At 56.6% G+C, this 16,073-nt stretch overlaps 1 protein-coding gene and 1 long non-coding RNA gene across 4 annotated transcripts; one reads left to right on the top strand and one right to left on the bottom strand.

The window, feature by feature from the left end:
- The first annotated feature begins 149 nt into the window (after window positions 1-149).
- Window positions 150-2,077, top strand: LOC121824255 (uncharacterized). 2 transcript variants are annotated; one of them, XR_006066059.2, is made up of 3 exons: window positions 150-274; window positions 1,353-1,452; window positions 1,939-2,077. It is a non-coding gene; the product is annotated as an uncharacterized LOC121824255 (long non-coding RNA). The 2 variants fall into 2 exon arrangements; XR_006066060.2 differs by lacking the exon at window positions 150-274 and adding an exon at window positions 818-920.
- Window positions 2,078-4,500: 2,423 nt separating this feature from the next.
- Panx2 (pannexin 2) lies at window positions 4,501-14,613 on the bottom strand. Of its 2 annotated transcripts, XM_015995078.3 has the most exons (4): window positions 14,346-14,482; window positions 13,139-13,343; window positions 6,396-7,859; window positions 4,501-5,886 (listed from the first exon to the last, which is right to left on the bottom strand). In XM_015995078.3, exons 3-4 carry the CDS (start codon window positions 7,681-7,683, stop codon window positions 5,543-5,545), a joined length of 1,632 nt encoding a protein of 543 aa, XP_015850564.1. In that variant the 5' UTR covers window positions 7,684-7,859; window positions 13,139-13,343; window positions 14,346-14,482; the 3' UTR covers window positions 4,501-5,542. The 2 variants fall into 2 exon arrangements, with proteins under 2 accessions (XP_015850564.1, XP_006976198.1); XM_006976136.4 differs by lacking the exon at window positions 13,139-13,343 and having other exon boundaries at window positions 14,346-14,613.
- Window positions 14,614-16,073: the final 1,460 nt, after the last annotated feature.

Raw genomic sequence — 16,073 nt, 5'->3', positions numbered from 1 at the left:
CAGGTGGAGAGGCTCAAAGGCAGGACTAAGGAGCAAGAAGCTGGCCAAGTCAGTCCCCTAGGCCATCAGGGCCTCGCGAGTTCCGCTGCGTGTGGCCGAGAGTCTGGAAACGGCGGGGTCTCTGGGTGGGTGGCGCCCCAGTGATTGCCTCCACCAGTGCCCAGGCCTCCGGGTATCCAGTCTCCAACTGCACCTTAGAACGGGACAGGGGGTGGGGCCAGTTGGCCCACTCAGGTCTCCAGGCTGTAGAGGACTGTTGGTCCTTCTGCCCAAGGTTGGTGAATGGATGGGAGGAGCCAGGTGGGCCCAGAGTGGACATTTCTCCATTGAGTGCCCCAAGATGAGCTACTGTGGGGGTCGGACAGAGACGACCCAGAGCAGGCCCTGACACAGACCTTCCAAAGGGGGAGCAAGCTCTGCCTAGTTCCCAGCTGCCCCTTCCAGCCCTTTCAGATTCCAAGAGGCGAGAGGTTGCAGCCCTGGCCTTGGCCTTTGACATCGGTCCTCTGAATGGCCCTTCTAGAACCTGGCTATTGTCGGGGAGTTAATCCTTTCTGCACCAGGCAGGGTTCCCTCCGGCAAGTGGTTACGCATGGAGAGGTCCACATGGAGACTACTGGCAGGCATTTGCTGCTCCTCTTGTTACCATCTCCTCCATACAGCTTCTCGATCCCCCAAGGGGCCTGGCTTCCAGGTGACCTCTGCCTTCCCTGCCCCTTAGCGACACACATCTTTGTTCTGGGGAGTCTCGGCTGTGTCCCTGTGGTTCGCTACTTTTTTTGCCTGTGCTCCGTGGTCACCTCTCCTCTTCTGGCCTCCTCAGCCACACTCGTGCGGCTCAACAGAAAGAAGGCAGCAGGGATGGGCTCGGAGCCGAGCCTGCCACCCACTCTGCCTGCTCACAGAGCACCCACGATGAGGTGACTCTCCCGGTACCTGTACTGTTTGAAAACCTTACTGCTAGGCTAGTGTCAGGAATGGGCCTGGATTCCAGTCCTGGTTGGCTGGGATGGCTCTCCCCCAGCCTGTCGGTTTCTGTGGGCAGACCACAGTGCCATGTCCCGTTTGCCCTGCCTCAAGGGCCAGAATTCTGCTTTGGCTAAGTGGCTGTTGGGGGAGGAAGGTGATGAAAACCAGAGATGCCCTCTCACCTACTGGTGTCTGCAGGGGCCAGAAATAGGCAATGGTGTCTGGGGGACATGTCTGGCCACGCTGCCAGGGAAACCATGGCAGATCCCCAGCTGGTAGAGCCTGGGCCTCCCCTATACCTTAGGCTTTGCTTGGGTGAACAGCCTGCTAGCTGAGCTCTGCCTTCGACCAGCTGTTCCCAAGCATGCTTTTTGTTCCAGCAGGTTCTGTTCCGCCACAAGGCGAGCGGGTGACTTATCACAGAGTTGGCCACCTGGGAGGCCCCTTTGTTCAGCAGAGCAGCCACCGGAGGGGCTTTTTGAGGTGAGCCATGCGGGGAGCCAATGCGGGCAGGTGAGGCTTGCGGGGAAAGGATTCCACATGGCCGGAGGCGCCCAGAGCCCCTAGGAAGGGAAAGGAGCTTTCTGAAGCAATTGTGAGTACACAGTGTGGAAGGCCTTCCTGGGCTCCCAGTTAGCTTTGAGGGGCACAGCAAGGAAAAGGTCAGGTGTGAGAACGGCAAAGACAACCTGAACCAGACAGGTCCCACAGAAGCGGAGCTGAGGCAGAGGCCAGAAAGGGAGCCCCCAAGTTGGCAAGTGGCTCAGCTCAGGGTGACCCCAGGGATCATGACTATTCTTTCTTTGGGCCCCTGGCCATCTGCTTCCTGGAAGGTCAACTAGCTAATGGGAACATGGAGCCAGAGGACACTTCTGAGGAGTAAGATGGTAGGATGCACAGTACCCCTGGGCAGAGAAAGGTATATAAGGCGTGAAGAAACAGGAACTCACTCTCTGTCTGCTTCTGCAGGACACTGACTTGAGCCCCTTCCCCAGAAGCAGCCCCTTGAAGGTCAGCACACAGAGACAGCGTTGTTTACTCACAGCACCGACCTCTTCCAGACAGGACTCTTCTGAGAGGTCCCTCTAGGCTTAATCCAAGAATAGAGGTGAGAAGCGGCTGCTTTATTGGCCTTGGTTCTCCCAAAGAGCCAGCTCCAGTGGGCCCAGCCTCTCCCATGGCTACTTCTGCTCTGTATAAGCTCTGGGACAGCATGCCCAGACACTGTCTGAATTTTCTATGGTACTTCCTTTCATGAACAGGGAAACAGGGCCGATAAGGAAGGTACAGCAGATGGACTTGGTACCATGCAGACCAGCGGCTCCCTAGAATCTGAGTGTCTCCCCATCTGAGCCAAGCAAGCCTCTGGGTGTTCAGGCTGAGCTGTAGGGAGTGGATATCATACATGCAGGGTGGACTATATGCCACGTGCAGGAAGCAGGTGGGTATGTGAGCAGAGAGGGCCAGGGAGCAGGAAAGACGCCAGCACCCCAAGTTTTCTTGGGTTATTTTAGCTGCCATGCCTGCTCATCATCGTCAAGGGGCCAATTTGTGGGTGTGGGCCGTGGCACCGTGGCTCATCTTCTCCAGGGGAGCAAGCAGCCTGGAGGCAGCCAGCTGTTCCCCCAGGGTTCCATGGGGTCTCAGAAGCTCCTCCCTAGAATGTGTGGAAATGTTGTGTACTGCCTTGAATCCCAGGGACAGTGTCCAGCATCAGCTTAGGGTGGGCTTTCTGAGGACAGGGTGCATTTCTGTATTGTATTGTGGTTTTTGGTTTGACTTTGAGACAGGGTCGCACTATGAGGCCCTGGCTGTCCTGGAACTCACAATGTAGACGAGGCTGGCCTCAAACTCAAGAGATCTGCCTGCCTCTGCCTCCCAAGTGCTGGGATTAAATGCTGTGGTGCCACACCTGGCTGTCTTCTAGAGTCTCATCTGCCGACTTGGGAGCTTTGCTGGCTCTGGACAGGTGCCTTTCTTCTAAGGCAGAGCACTCCCCAAAGTGGGCAGGTAACACTATGTGCAGTGCCCATCACTACCCCTTTCCCACAGTCTGGGCCACTATCCACCTGTCCCAGTCACTCCAAGGCAGGAATTAGGCACAGCCTGAGTCCAGCAGCCACAGAAGCCATCCACACTGGAGGATCCTCCGTCTCTCACTTGCCCGATCTGTTCCTTCCTGGGGATGGCTATCTCTCTGCCAGCCTCACCCCGGTCGGTATTCCTTGGTGTGACCCTGTGTGATGTGGGATGTCCCCTCTATTGTCTGTGAACAAGAAACACCTTTCCTATGGCAGGTGTCTGAGCTGGAGGTGTAACTCAGCGATAGAACACTTGCTTAGCATATGCAAGCCCCAGGATTGGTTCCCTGTATCCCCCAACTAAACCAGTGGCAGGGGTCCTGTGATCTGTTTTGGCCTTAAGTGGATAATAACAAAACATTTTTAAAACGAATAATCAAACCAGAATGTGGTCTCTGCATGGTCAGCATGCTTAGGCTTGGACTGCGGCAGTGGAGGACATGGGAACATTTTGCCCTGCCCACCTCAGGGTTGTCCCATGGCTAGGTAAGCTTTCAGGAGGCACAAGCCAGGCAGAGGTGGCTGTTCTGATCTCAGCTGAGCCTCTCTCTTTTGATATATGACCTATGCCCCCGAATGTCTATGAATTCCTGGCCTAGCTTCCTCAGTCACCTGTCTTCAAGGACTTTCTTGTTCAAACCCACATGGTCACCTACCCTGGCCTGCAGGGCATGCCGCTCTATAGGGCCAGTTTTGTCTAACTGAAAGTTGGGCCTGAGGTTGAAACTCTATTGTGGACCTTCTGATGAACATGGTAAGTGCATCCTGACCACAGCCAGGACCTACCAACCAAGAACCCTTCCCGGATCCTGCCAGCTCTGTGGTCCCTGGTAACGCACTTAACAGCGCCTGGGGCCAGGCAGGCTGTATGTGGTGGTTTGAAGAATGGCCCCAGTACGCTCATATATCTGAATATTTGGTTCCCAGATGGTGGGTTGCTGAGGAAGGCTTTGGCAATGTGGCCTTGTTGGAGAAGGTGTGTCCCTGGGGTGGGCTCTGAGGTTTCAGCAGACAGACCCACACTCTCTGCTTCCTGCCTGCAGATCAGGATGTAGCTCTGGGCTCCTGCGCCACGCTTGCGTGCTGCTGTGCTCCCCGCCATGTCGTTCGCGGACTAACCCTCTGAGATGATAACCCCCTGATTAAATGCTTCCTTCTTCAAGTGACCATTGTCCTGGTGTCTCTTCACAGACACCAATAGAGCAGTGACTAAGATACTCTGTCCCTCCCCAGAGAGCTCCCTTAATACTCTGTCCCCCCACAGCCCCACAACCCAGCGCCCCATGGTCCCCCTCCTCACACTTCCGGGTGGAGGCCTGATGTTCCTGTATCCTGGGCTGCCTGGCCCTGCCCACTGTGACCCAGTGGCTCCCAGAGATGCCCAGGTGTGGATGGGTGTTGCAGGCAGCTCTAGTTAGTACAGGGAGGCAGGGCCTCAAAGCACAGGGAGTTATCAGAATAGTATTTATTGATATGCTCGGTGCTACCTTGTTAATACTTCGTCACGTGGCGCGTGGCTGAGGTAATAGGGGTGGGGCCAGTGGGGCCTGGACTCCCATGGGAAGCAGCCCAGCCAGCAGCTGGGGACCCGGGAGGGGGATGTGGTTATTGCGTTGTATTCCTTCCCTCACTTGCACCCTGGTGCCTAGGCCTGCTCTCACCCACTGCTCACGTGGGTACCACTCGCACACTCCACACGCTCAGGCTCACTCACACCACGCTTGTCCCCTACTTGTTCGTGAGCTTGCTGGCGTGTGGGCACTGTGCCCTCTGGCAAACTCGAGCAGCACTCAGGCAGGTGCTTATACCCACACCTGCTTACTTGCACACTCACACCCACCTCTGCTTATCACACACACACACACACACACACACACACACACACACACACACACACACCATCCTTTGCTTTAAATGCACCCTAATTCTCCTGATGATAAATAAGCTCGTCAGTTACAGTAATCATAGTAAAATAAAGTGTGTGTCAGGCTAGGAGGAGAAAGTGCATGTTGATTTGGACCTGGGGCAGCCAGCCCTCGGTTCCCCCACCTGAAGGCATCAGGTCCCTCTGCAGGGGCCAGGCCCTTAAGTGAGTGACCCCTGGGGTCTGTCCTGAGGTCAGTGCCACCGTTCTCAAGCTTCCTCCTCACACACCCTAGGCTGGGCCCAACTGGGTCTGTTGAGTTGTCTCAGCACACAACAAAACCCACGACAAAAAATAAACTCTCTCTCTTGTGGCCCAGCACACAGGGGCCGCCTGATGCCAGGGTGGGCACCCTACCCCCCCACCTTGCGCTCTAGCCCCAGCCTGCACCCGTGGATGCCATGGTGAGCCAGGGGGAAGGAGTGCTGGGCCCCGTGGCATGCAGACAGGAGGCTGGGGGTGTAGGCAGTACTGGGTGAGCAGAGTTCAGGTCTACTCAAGGCTAGGCTCAGCTGGGCCATCCCTGGCTCATGCAGAGAGTTTTTGGCAGCCTGGAGGGCCCTGCCCCTCAAAACTCCACAGTACTCACAACTGTTCTTGGCTCCTCGAAGGTGGCGATGAGGATCTGCTGGGGTGGGGGGATGGTGAGGAGGTCGCCCATGTCTGAGGGTGCACAGGGGCCTCCTTCCTCCTCTTCCCGGGCCTCATAGAGCGTGCTGATGTGGAGCAGGGGGTGGGTGGCATTTCGGCTGAGGATGGTGAGGGGGTCAGCCTTGCCCAGACTGCCTGGTGACAGGGGGGCAGCAGCAGGAGCCGCGGGGGGTGAGCAGACGTGAAATGGGCCCCCAGATGGAAGCCCTGGCAGGGCAGGCTCTGTGGGGTATGGGGTTTCCTTCTCGGGGGGTGGAGCATCTGCAAACAGGCAGGAACATAGGCATTTCACCTTCTAGCTCACTCGCTCCTACGGCCCTCCCGGTGTCACCCACGGGACCCGCTGGGCCCCTAGCTTCCATGGATGGCAGGCACCCTTGCACTTAGCAGCCTGCCCAGCTAAGTCTCGCCACCCGTGAATAGCAGTGCTGTTTGCTAAACACCCTCCATCCACCCGCCCACAGTGGCCCACATCTGCCCGAAGCCCTTACTGACCAAAGGAGATGTGTGGCCACAGCCCTGCCTTCCTCCTCATCCTCTGCTTTATGGGAGCATCCAGACTCCTGTTAGGCCTGCACCTCACCTTAGGAGCAACCCATCAGCTGGCCCAGCTGTCACCAAGCCCTAGCTAGCCCGGCTGCCACCTCATCTACGTTGTTCTGCGGTGTCTTCTGCCCTCGTGCCCTAGACACGGGGGACTGCCAGTTTCCTGCTCGGGGCTCCCTGGGAATCTACGTCTTGCCCCATCCCCCACCTGCCTGGCTCCCTACCTTTGGTGGGTGCTGCAGCCAGGCCCAGCCCACATTCTTCTGTCTGGGACAGGAAGCCACCTTCTTGGCTCCGGGAGGCTGGCAGGGCAGGGGGCACTGCCTCAGTCTTGGCCTTCTTGGTACCTAGGATGTAGGGATGCACATCCAAGGAGAAGTGACGGGTATGTTTCTTGTCAGAGGCAGCAGGTGGGGCAGGGGAGGGGCCGGGATCACCCCCACTACCCTTGTAGTGGTGGGCGGCCCGGGCACCAGCATCCAGCAGCGGGGCAATAAGCGTGTCTGTGGCTGTCTTCCTGCGCACGGGCTTGGGCTTCTCAGCCTTGCTGTTTTCCACGCGCATAATGGCCAGCTGCTCCTTGAAGGGCTGTGGCAGCGGGTTGCTGGTGGGGATCCACTTCATTTTCTTTCGGGGCCGCTTGACCACAGGTGGCTCAGCGGAGCCATCCGGCTCTGCAGGGTTGATGCTGGGGTCCACAGTCTGGATGCCGGAGTCCCGCACAGTGGGCGTGGTGTCATGGTTGGACTGAGCCAGGGCCGCCAGGAGCTGCCGCACCACATTGTCGTACATGAGGTCGCTCTCGTTGGTGATGAAGTCCAGCCGATTGAGCGACTTGATGTGGTCGCGGTTCTCGTTGCAGAACATGGCCAGGATGTTGATGTCGCAGAACTGTGAGCGCCGCCACTGCCGGCGCGTCTTGATGCCCACCTTGTGTAGTTTGTCAAAGATGAAGTTGCTCTTGCGGAAGATGAAGAGGTGGATGAGGTTGACTAGGATGATGAGGTTCATGAAGCAGAGGAGTACGATGTCCACGCCTGCAATGATCCGCTGCAGCTGCACGGACGGCAGCTTGCAGTTGACGCGCACCGTGGGTCCAGCGCTACCCACTGGCCCATCGGGTGAGGCGCCCAGGGCACAGGTGAACTCGTTCTGCTTCTGGGTGGCGTAGTAGGTGCACAGGTAGGAGATGGGCACCACACTGAGCAGCAGGATCAGCACATGCCGCGCCAAGTACAGCTTGGCCAAGAAGTTGCTGCGGCCCCGGCGCTCCAGGTACTTCTCAAACAGATTCTGCTCGGGGCTCTTCTCCTTCTCAGCGTTCTCGATGATCTCCCGCTTCTCGCGCTCCGTGATGCCTGGCCCCTTCGACTGGATCTGCTTCTCGATCTTGGGGGCACGGCCCTCAGCGGCTCGGTGGTAGCAGTTGTCAATCTCCTGAAGCAGGAAGTTGAGCTCAGAGGTGAGGCGCGTGGAGGCCAGGAACTCCCAGCCCAGGGCGGGCACATACATGATGGCAGCAAAGGCCAGCAGTGCGTAGGGCAGGAACTTGTGCTCAAACAGCGATGGCCACAGGCTGGCATCCACGCCGGGCAGCGCGTCCCGCAGCTCTGTCCAGCAGTAGCCACGGGCGTACAGCGCCTGGTCACGGGTGAAGTTGTGCGGAGTGTAACAGTAAATTGGTTCCTCTAGGGTAAAGAGGAGACATGGGCTAGGGCAAGAGGTGGGACTGGCCTGAGGAAGACCAGGTCTTGGGATGAAGGGCGTGGGATAGACCTGATCCCATCTCTGCTCAGACCCCTCCCCTACCTGTGTAGGCAGCTGGGCTCTCTCATGTCCATGGACTCTATGGCCCCTCTGATAGAGCCGCCTGCCTTATGCAGGGACTGCTGTTTCCAAGTGGGCCTACCCCTCTGAGGCCAGTTTCCCCTCACCGTGTCCTGACGACAGTGTTGTGTGTGTCGTCCCCATCCTTACAAAGTGGTAGGCAGGGGTTAAGACCTGCTTGTATAAGCTGAGAAACTGACCAGTACTGTTTATCTAGGTCTAGAAAGGCCAGAGAGCCTGCATGTACAGGAGAAACCAAGGTCTAGGGAGGATCAAGACAGGTCACGCTGGCAGCCAGGGTCCCTCTTTCAGCATCCCACATGGACTAAATACCAGTCCCTGCCACTGGCTTGGCATTGCCAGGATTGGTGGCCTGGATGCTCCTACCTAACCAGACGCAGTCACAGAGGCCCAAATTCCATGAAAAAAAAAAAATGGCCTGTGACAGGTGAAAGGGTTCTTACGAGTCCCCCTGTCCTGGAGGAAGGGAAACGTGGGAACCCTGGATGCTGGTGGACACTGCTAGGGAACCCTCACAGGCTGGACACATCTGCCACTGCACATGAACTAAGGGCCCAGCTGCATTTGCTTAAGTGGGCACACGTCCTGAAGCAAAGGATGTTACCCATGCTCACACCGGGCCACGGTCAGCCTTGTTCTGCAAACTCATGCTTTTAATTCGTTTCCAGGAAACTTGGAGGCTCAAAGCCCACCAGACTGGGTCATGATTCCTAGGTGCCAGAACATTTGTGCCCATCTGGTAGCACTGTTTTGGTAGGTTTGTGGCATCTTCGGGAGGTGGGGCCTAGCGAGAAGCATCAAACTAGGGGAAGGTCACAGGGGTTATATGCACCTCAATGGGAACGAGCTACGCCAGGAGCTCTCGCCATGGATGGAGCCACCCTAGCCATACGCCTTCTCCCCATGTTGGAATGTATTCCCTGAGACTGTGAACCAGACCAAATCCTTGCTCCGTTAGGTTGTTTCTGCCACAGCAACTAGAAAAATAACCAACACAGACATCAATCACAGGTGATGCTTCCGGGGGCCCAAGAGGCAGGGGACAGAGGCCCCACGGCTTGCATGTTCTTCTTGTAGTACCAACATTTAGGGGTCTTGACCCCATTCTAACAGCCTAGGACCTTGGTACCCATTTGAGGGTATATCCATCTGCCTACATAGCCTCGCATCATGAAGTCTCAAAGAAGCTTACGGTTCAAGGACTCCCAGAGCATAACCCAGTCAAGGAGAGCCCCAAAGGCAGGCTCCAGTAGAGGTGTGGGTGAGCTAGACAGAGTGAGCCTTGCTTAGATGGTCAGGTACTGGGGCTCCTTGAAGCTGAGCCATGCCCACATGAGAGCTGGGCACCTGGCTGTGGTCAGGGGCTGAAGAGGAGGCTACAGAGAGTTAGAGAAAGCTGAGCCCTTTAACCTGAGATCCTGGAGGACAGGTGTCCAGGCTGGATGAGCTGGGCTCTGAGAAGAGCAAACAGGGAAAGCAAAGCTCTCTTGGTTGAAAAAAATGGAATTTTATTCATATATATATATATATATAATAATAATATATATATATATATATATATATATAATATAATATATATATTCCTTTCAGTTGACCCCTAAAGCCACAGAAGGGTGCATTGTTTTCTCTCTGGGAATTTGTCTCTCACCCTGTACCAAGCCCATCCCTACAGCCTGCCAAACTGCAAGTTGGACAAGCAAGGGGAGAGACCCCCATACTCTCATGGGCATATCCAGTGGAGCCAAACCTCCTCCTTCGCTGGCCTGTGTCTGCAGAGGCACATGGTGCTTCTGAGGGCACAGCTGAGACCAAAGGACCTAGAGGAGCGCATGCTCAAGCATGGCTGGCCACCACAGGGTGGTGGTGCTGTGGACTTGTCGTGCTGGGCCTGAACTGGGCAGGATGGCAGGTACCCAGACACTGGATGCTCTGCCCAGATACAGTGGCTACACGGAGTTCTCTGTGTGAGGCCCCTCTTGTGGGATTTCCCAGGGGCGATGAGTCTTGCCTGGTTAAGTACAGGTGCTCAAGGAGGAGACACAAAAGCTGGTCCATCTCAATGCAGACAGAGCTATCTCTGTAGAGTGCTGTTGGAGGGTCCTTTCTCCAGAGGACGGTAATGTGTATACCTGGGCTGCTGGGCACCCTGCTGCTCAAAAGAGTGCACTGAGATTCAAGCACTAGCTGAGACTGCCTACCCCGTCACAGTGGCATGGAGACAACAGCAATGAGCATTAAGTGCTTGTTGAGGCCTCCAGAAGAGCAGGTCTAAATAGTATAAGCACAGACCTATAGGGTTTTGATTTGGAATTCTGTCCAGGGTTGGGCTGAACTTGAGCATCAGGCATATTTTCAGTCCACTCCTGGGGTCCAGCCTGCAAACAGCCCAGCTCACTTACGCCTCTGTCACTTGTGGAAGAAAAGCCTTTCCAGGGATCCCTGGTTCTGCTGAGGCTATTGCCTCTGGCCACCTCACAGCTACCACTGCCCTCTCAGCTCCCCCTCCCCCAGGACAGGTCCAAATCTTTTCCTGGATTACCTGAGTGGGACAATGAGATCACAGGAGTCCCTTTCAAAGGCAGGCAGTGGCAGCATAGAGAAGGTCTGAGCCAAATGACATGACGTAGCTAGGTCCTGAAGGTGGGAATGGACTTGCCACTGGAAATTCCACGACTGGCCCTGCCCACAATTTACCATAGTGTAACACTCACTTCAGATGTCTGCAGAAATGGAGGACAACTGTTTTCCTTAATTTTGAAACGTTTGTGTGTGTGTTTACGTGTATGTGTGTGGGTGTCATGTGTGCCGTGGAATGTATGTGGAGGTCAGTGGACAACTGGTGGGTATTGGTTCTCTCCTGCTACCCTGTGGATTCCAGGGATCAAACTCGAGTTGTCAGGCCCGAGGAAAGCATCTTTAGGGCTGAGCTCTCTTGCCGGCTTTGTTTGTTTGCCTTTTGGTGCGTGTGAGGCGCAGGTCCACCCAGGCCCTCCAGCATGCTAAGCGAACACTCTGCTGCTGAGCCACACCCTAGTCTCGGGCATCGCTTGAAGCCACTGGGTTTGTGTTCGTCTGTTCCAGCAGTGTGGGCAGATAACAGGTGGCCCTGGCTTCTCGCAGGCTGCCTGCCTCATGTGTGTATGTACGTGGGGGAGTACTCCATGCTGGTACTTCCTGCCATGGTATGGGTGGATACTTCTGAGTGCTGCAGGCCTTGCAGGGGTGAGACTCATCCCCGGGGCAGAAAGGGTTGACCTTCAGGGGCCCCAGAAAAGAGCAGATGGGCTGCTGTCGGAGTGCCTCCATCTCTCACAGGTCCACCCTGAGATCCATCCTGCTGGGTGGGATGCCTAGGGAAAGGCCAGGGGCCAGGGGCAGGACTGCCTGTGCTCATCCTATGAGGCACTTTCAGTTTTCCTTCTTTAATGAAGAAAGAGTACTAAGAATGGGACCCCTCCTGGGTGACATCCCACTTCTGTGAGCTGGGTGGTCATGCCCAGGCGATAACCAAAAGTACCCCCAGGTACCTAGGACCTGATTATTTGACTATTTTAGGGAAAAGTCGTTGCTGACCTCCCAGTCTGAGCAATCTGGTGGCTCTTTGCCTCTCTCCCCTTCCCCCACTCCCGCCTGAGTGGCAGGGGAGCTATTTCACAGTGGCCCTGGCCCCATCACCAGCTGGTCTCCAGACAGGAGTCCTCTGAGATTTTCCCGGGCTGTCCCTACACCTTGAGCTCTACCTCCAGCTCTGCTAGGTGGAGATCAGCAGTGCTGAGCTCAAGGAAATTCATTTTTAGCATAGCAGGACCCACTACAAGGAAGGTGGACTCCTCCCGAGAGGGTATCCACACAGCACCCTCCTCTGACATTCAGGATTGAATGCCCCTATAGGCAGGACCCGGGAGTATGCAGAAAAAAATGGAGCGACCGTTGGTCACACTGGTCACAGTACTAGCAGTGGGGTGGCTGGCTTAAAACAGCAGACACATACCTCCCAGATCTGGAGGCCAGAAGTCCCAAATCCTTCACACAGAGCCCTGGCACAGGGGCCTGAGTATGCACCTGTCTTATCTCCCATGTTCTCACTGAGTGGTCCCCATGCATTTTCAGGCCTCGGGAGAAAGAACCATTAAGGCAGCCTTTCCCCACACCCGATTCTCTTGTGCCTGAGGTCCCTGGATGCTTCTAGCTTCTGTGGGGCAAAAGGATGGTGAAGAGCCACAAGAGGCTACCGTGCTGTTCTGAACATCGATCAAAGCCAAGAGAAGCAGTCCACGCTTCAAAATTATATGCAGGAGGTCAGGGAGGGCAAACGGTAGGATTAAGGCTGGTGGTTCATTCTTTGTCCTCCCAGGAAAAGAGCAGCCTTACTGGCCAAGCACAGCTGCTTGTCCATGCTGCAGAGGCACTAGGGCCCTCCTCATGCTCGTGTGGGACTAGCTTGGCATGGGTAGACGGGCTTAGACATGTGGGCCTCAGGTGGGCACATGCATTCCTGAGGGAAAGCACAGGGGGTTTGAAGGAACAGGCCCAGGATCAGGGCTGACTTTGGGGGACATCCTGGTGGTTCCAGGCCCAGCTGGATGCAGGGTGTTTGGAGGCCTCACAGGTGACAAGCTGGGCTGGCAGTGCTTGAGTGTAGGGCTCACATCAGTCCATGTGTACCCCCACATCTGAAGCTACCCTGTAAAGTCTGTCATAGATAAAGCTGTGTTCCCAAGTATCTGCTGAAATCCTTTCCCTATACCTGGTGGACTGATAGAAAAGCCTTTGCAGATGTAAATGAGGTGAGAATGGAGTAGAGTAACCCTAACCCTGCTGTGTCCTTGTAACTCAAGGGAGGGACATGGACATGGGGAAATCCCCAAGAGAGGACAGACACAATGCTCGTGCAGCTACAGGCCACGGAATACCAGAGATGGTCTGCAGCTACCAGCTAATCAGGAAGAAAGGGTCCTTGTCATTCTCTAGGGCATTGAGAGAGAACTCAGTCCTCCCCGCACCTGGACTTTGTGCTTCTGGCCCCCAGAACTGTGAGGCACATGTCTGTGGTTGTAAGCCAGCCACCCCATGACTGATACCGTGACCAGCACAGCCCAAGGCCCCTTTGTGCACACACCTGGGTGTGACTGGAGGCCCCATGTGCCCAAATTCTTCTGTCTTGCTTATGGGGACATCTAATCCTGAGTGTCAGAGCCTTTGGAGTGCAAGGATGGAGACCAGGAGAACTTCCTCCACCCTTGGGTAGTATTAAGCAGTCTGAAGGACGCCTCCTCTCAGGTTGGACATCTCTAGGTCCTGGAGTTTCCTGAAAGGTGAGGCACCTGTGGAGGACGGTGAAGAGGTGGGTATTAAAATACCTGTTCTTGTTCCCCAGGAGCTGCAGAGGGTAGAGCGGCCTGCACCTCCAGAGGAACTCTGGAGCCCTGACGGTTTCCTGCTATGAAACCTGTACCTCTGGGCCACAAATTAGACCTGTGCATGTGGATATCTAGGGCTGAGTCCTTGCCTCAGCTCAGCTCCAGGTGGGAGACACTATTTCCTGTCTCTGTGTCACCAGAAGGCAGCTCCCCAGGGCCTGGCGTTGGCTTACTGCTCTGTTCTGAACATGTCATCTTAGGCAGTGCCCATCAAGCACGTGCACTTTCCTGGCTATGACCACAGGTGCACCCACGTGCTCCCTCTCACACCAGGCCCCCTGACCTCTCAGCCTATTCACTCTACCCTGACCTGCCCCATCTTCCACCTACTCTGCCTTTGCCAGCCAAGGGTGGCCTCTTGGGCCATCATCGCTTGGTGCCCTCCAAGGCCAGCCATGTCTGACCTCTTCTGCAGAAGACTTTTGGAGGGGGGTACTTCAGAGCTCCTCAGAAGTACCCTCAATTTCCTACACTGTCAGCCCCATGAGTCCCGTGAAGCATCATGGGATTTTCACTCTCCCTGGGCAGTGGCTCTCAACACTCAGAACATCCTTCTCTGGTCCTCACTGGCTACTCCTCCAAGCCTCAGTCCACACTGTGACAGTCTACAACTCAGACCCCAAGTCCCATTGACAGGCCTACTCTCCTCACGGCTTGAGGCTGAAGGAATGGAAAGCCAAACAACAATAAAACAGAGGAGGGCTCTCTGGGAGGCCCCGTCTCGCTTCAACCCCTCATGCCAGACTGAGGTGCTGCCCAAGGTCTGTGCTGAGACCCGAGGGCAATGCCTCCCCGCCTGGCCAGGTGGGTGCGGTCCAGCTGGAGCTAGCTGCCTGGCGCTGAGAGCCGCGCGGCACGCTCAGAGCGCTGGGCGCTAAACACCTGCGGACGCGCGCCCTGCCTCACCTGCGAAGTTCTTGGTGAAGACCAGGGTGACCAGCAGGATGGGTACCAGCACGGTGCCGATGGTGACCACGCGGTCGAACGGCAGTTCCAGCTTGAGCTGCAGCAGCAGCGCGGCCAGCGCGCCCGCCTTGTCGTCCTGCGAGCCAGGCAGGATCAGCTCCCTCAGCTTCTCGCCCGCCAGCAGCGCGGTCGCCATGTCCGCCGACTGCTCCAGGAGGTGGTGCATGGGGGGCGGGGGCGCGGCAAGGCAGGGTACGGGCGGGGGGCGCGGGCGGGGCCGCGCGCCGGAGAGGGCGGCGGGGGGCGAGGGGGACTGTGACCGCGGGGGCGCAGCGCGCGGGGCGCCGGAAGGGGGATGTCAGCGGGGACGCGGCGGGGCTCGGGGGTCTGCCGCCCCGCGAGAGGGGTCGGGCTGCCAGGGCGCCGGGCCGCCGCCGCCCCCTCCGTGCGCTGTAGCCGGCCCGCGCCCTGCGTCCCTCCCGGGGGCGGCGGCGGCTCTCCTGCCTGGGCCGCGCGGCCCGCTCCCGCCTGGGAGGGGGGCTGTTTACCTGCGGCAACTCCGCGGCGTGGCTCCGCCCCCCGCTCCCCCCACCTGCCACGTAGCTGCGGCGTTGGCGATGACTTTGCAAAAAAAAAAAAATAAATAAATTTAATTTTAAATGAAATGAACGGAGTTCATAGTGACCAGCCGGTAGCATCAGGGTTGGGCATCAGGGTTGGGCCGAGCTCTGGCTCCCCTAGCCCTGAGCACTGAAAGGGACTGATCGCTGTGGGCTCAAATCTTGCCTGATGGCCTGAGGTTTCTAGCTCTACAGAACCTCTGCTCTCGTGTTCCTCACCGGGTCCTGGCCCCCCATGAGCGCAGCGGCTGCCCTATGGGGTGTTGCAGACAAGGGCAAGGAAACCCGAACCCCTCTTCTCAGGCTAGAGCCTGCACATAAATGTCGGGCGTCCTCTCCAAGGCCCCTCACATGCCTCTTTACTGCAGCCACGTCCCGGACCCAGGGGCACTCAGATGAACGCTGTGATGGGACGTCGCCCCATGTGGATATGCTTGCTTGCTAACTCAGCATCTCGGCAACTTCCCCCACAGTCAACATTCATGGAGTTGAGGCAGCTTGTGGGGGCTTCCTGCCTCCATGCTGTCATCGGACCCCCTGGGCCACGCACATGTGCTGTTCTCAAGAGCTACTGTACACAAACTTCTGCAGCCTTGGCCTCCTGAGCGATTCCCTGGCTCAGTATCCTCCATCCTTGTCTTTGTGTGTGCCTGGAGTAGTAACTTCCTTCAATAACCATCCATTAGCTGTCTGGAAATACCTCCACAGACCAAAGCAGAACCTGGAGAGGGCAACTGTCCTGTCTGGCCCGACTCTGACCCTTTCGGCTCTGAAAGGCCCTTACCTGTGAAGGATGCATTCTTGCTTCCACAGATTTTACTTTCACCTGACTCTGCTGTTGTTAACTGCATCTCACTCCCCATTCCCGGGGTTCCTGGCTGCACTGAGGTGCCCCAGTTACCTATGACAAGCCATCACCTTAGGTTTCCCCGTGCAGTCATTTTGAGGCCCTCTGAGTACTCCCTGCACCATCCTTGGCTTCTCAGAAGCGCTATCCAACCTTCCAGAGCTCTGCATTGTTATTCTGTTTGCCCTTATCTGATTACTAGGCTTTTTTTGCACATTGACTGACCACTTCTGAGTTCTTGTCTTTCTCTGACCCGCAGTT

The sequence above is a fragment of the Peromyscus maniculatus genome, chromosome 20 (assembly GCF_049852395.1).
Source record: "Peromyscus maniculatus bairdii isolate BWxNUB_F1_BW_parent chromosome 20, HU_Pman_BW_mat_3.1, whole genome shotgun sequence".
NCBI lineage: Eukaryota > Metazoa > Chordata > Mammalia > Rodentia > Cricetidae > Peromyscus > Peromyscus maniculatus.
Note: the sequence above shows the minus strand (reverse complement) of the source record. Positions and strands in the feature narration are given on the sequence as shown.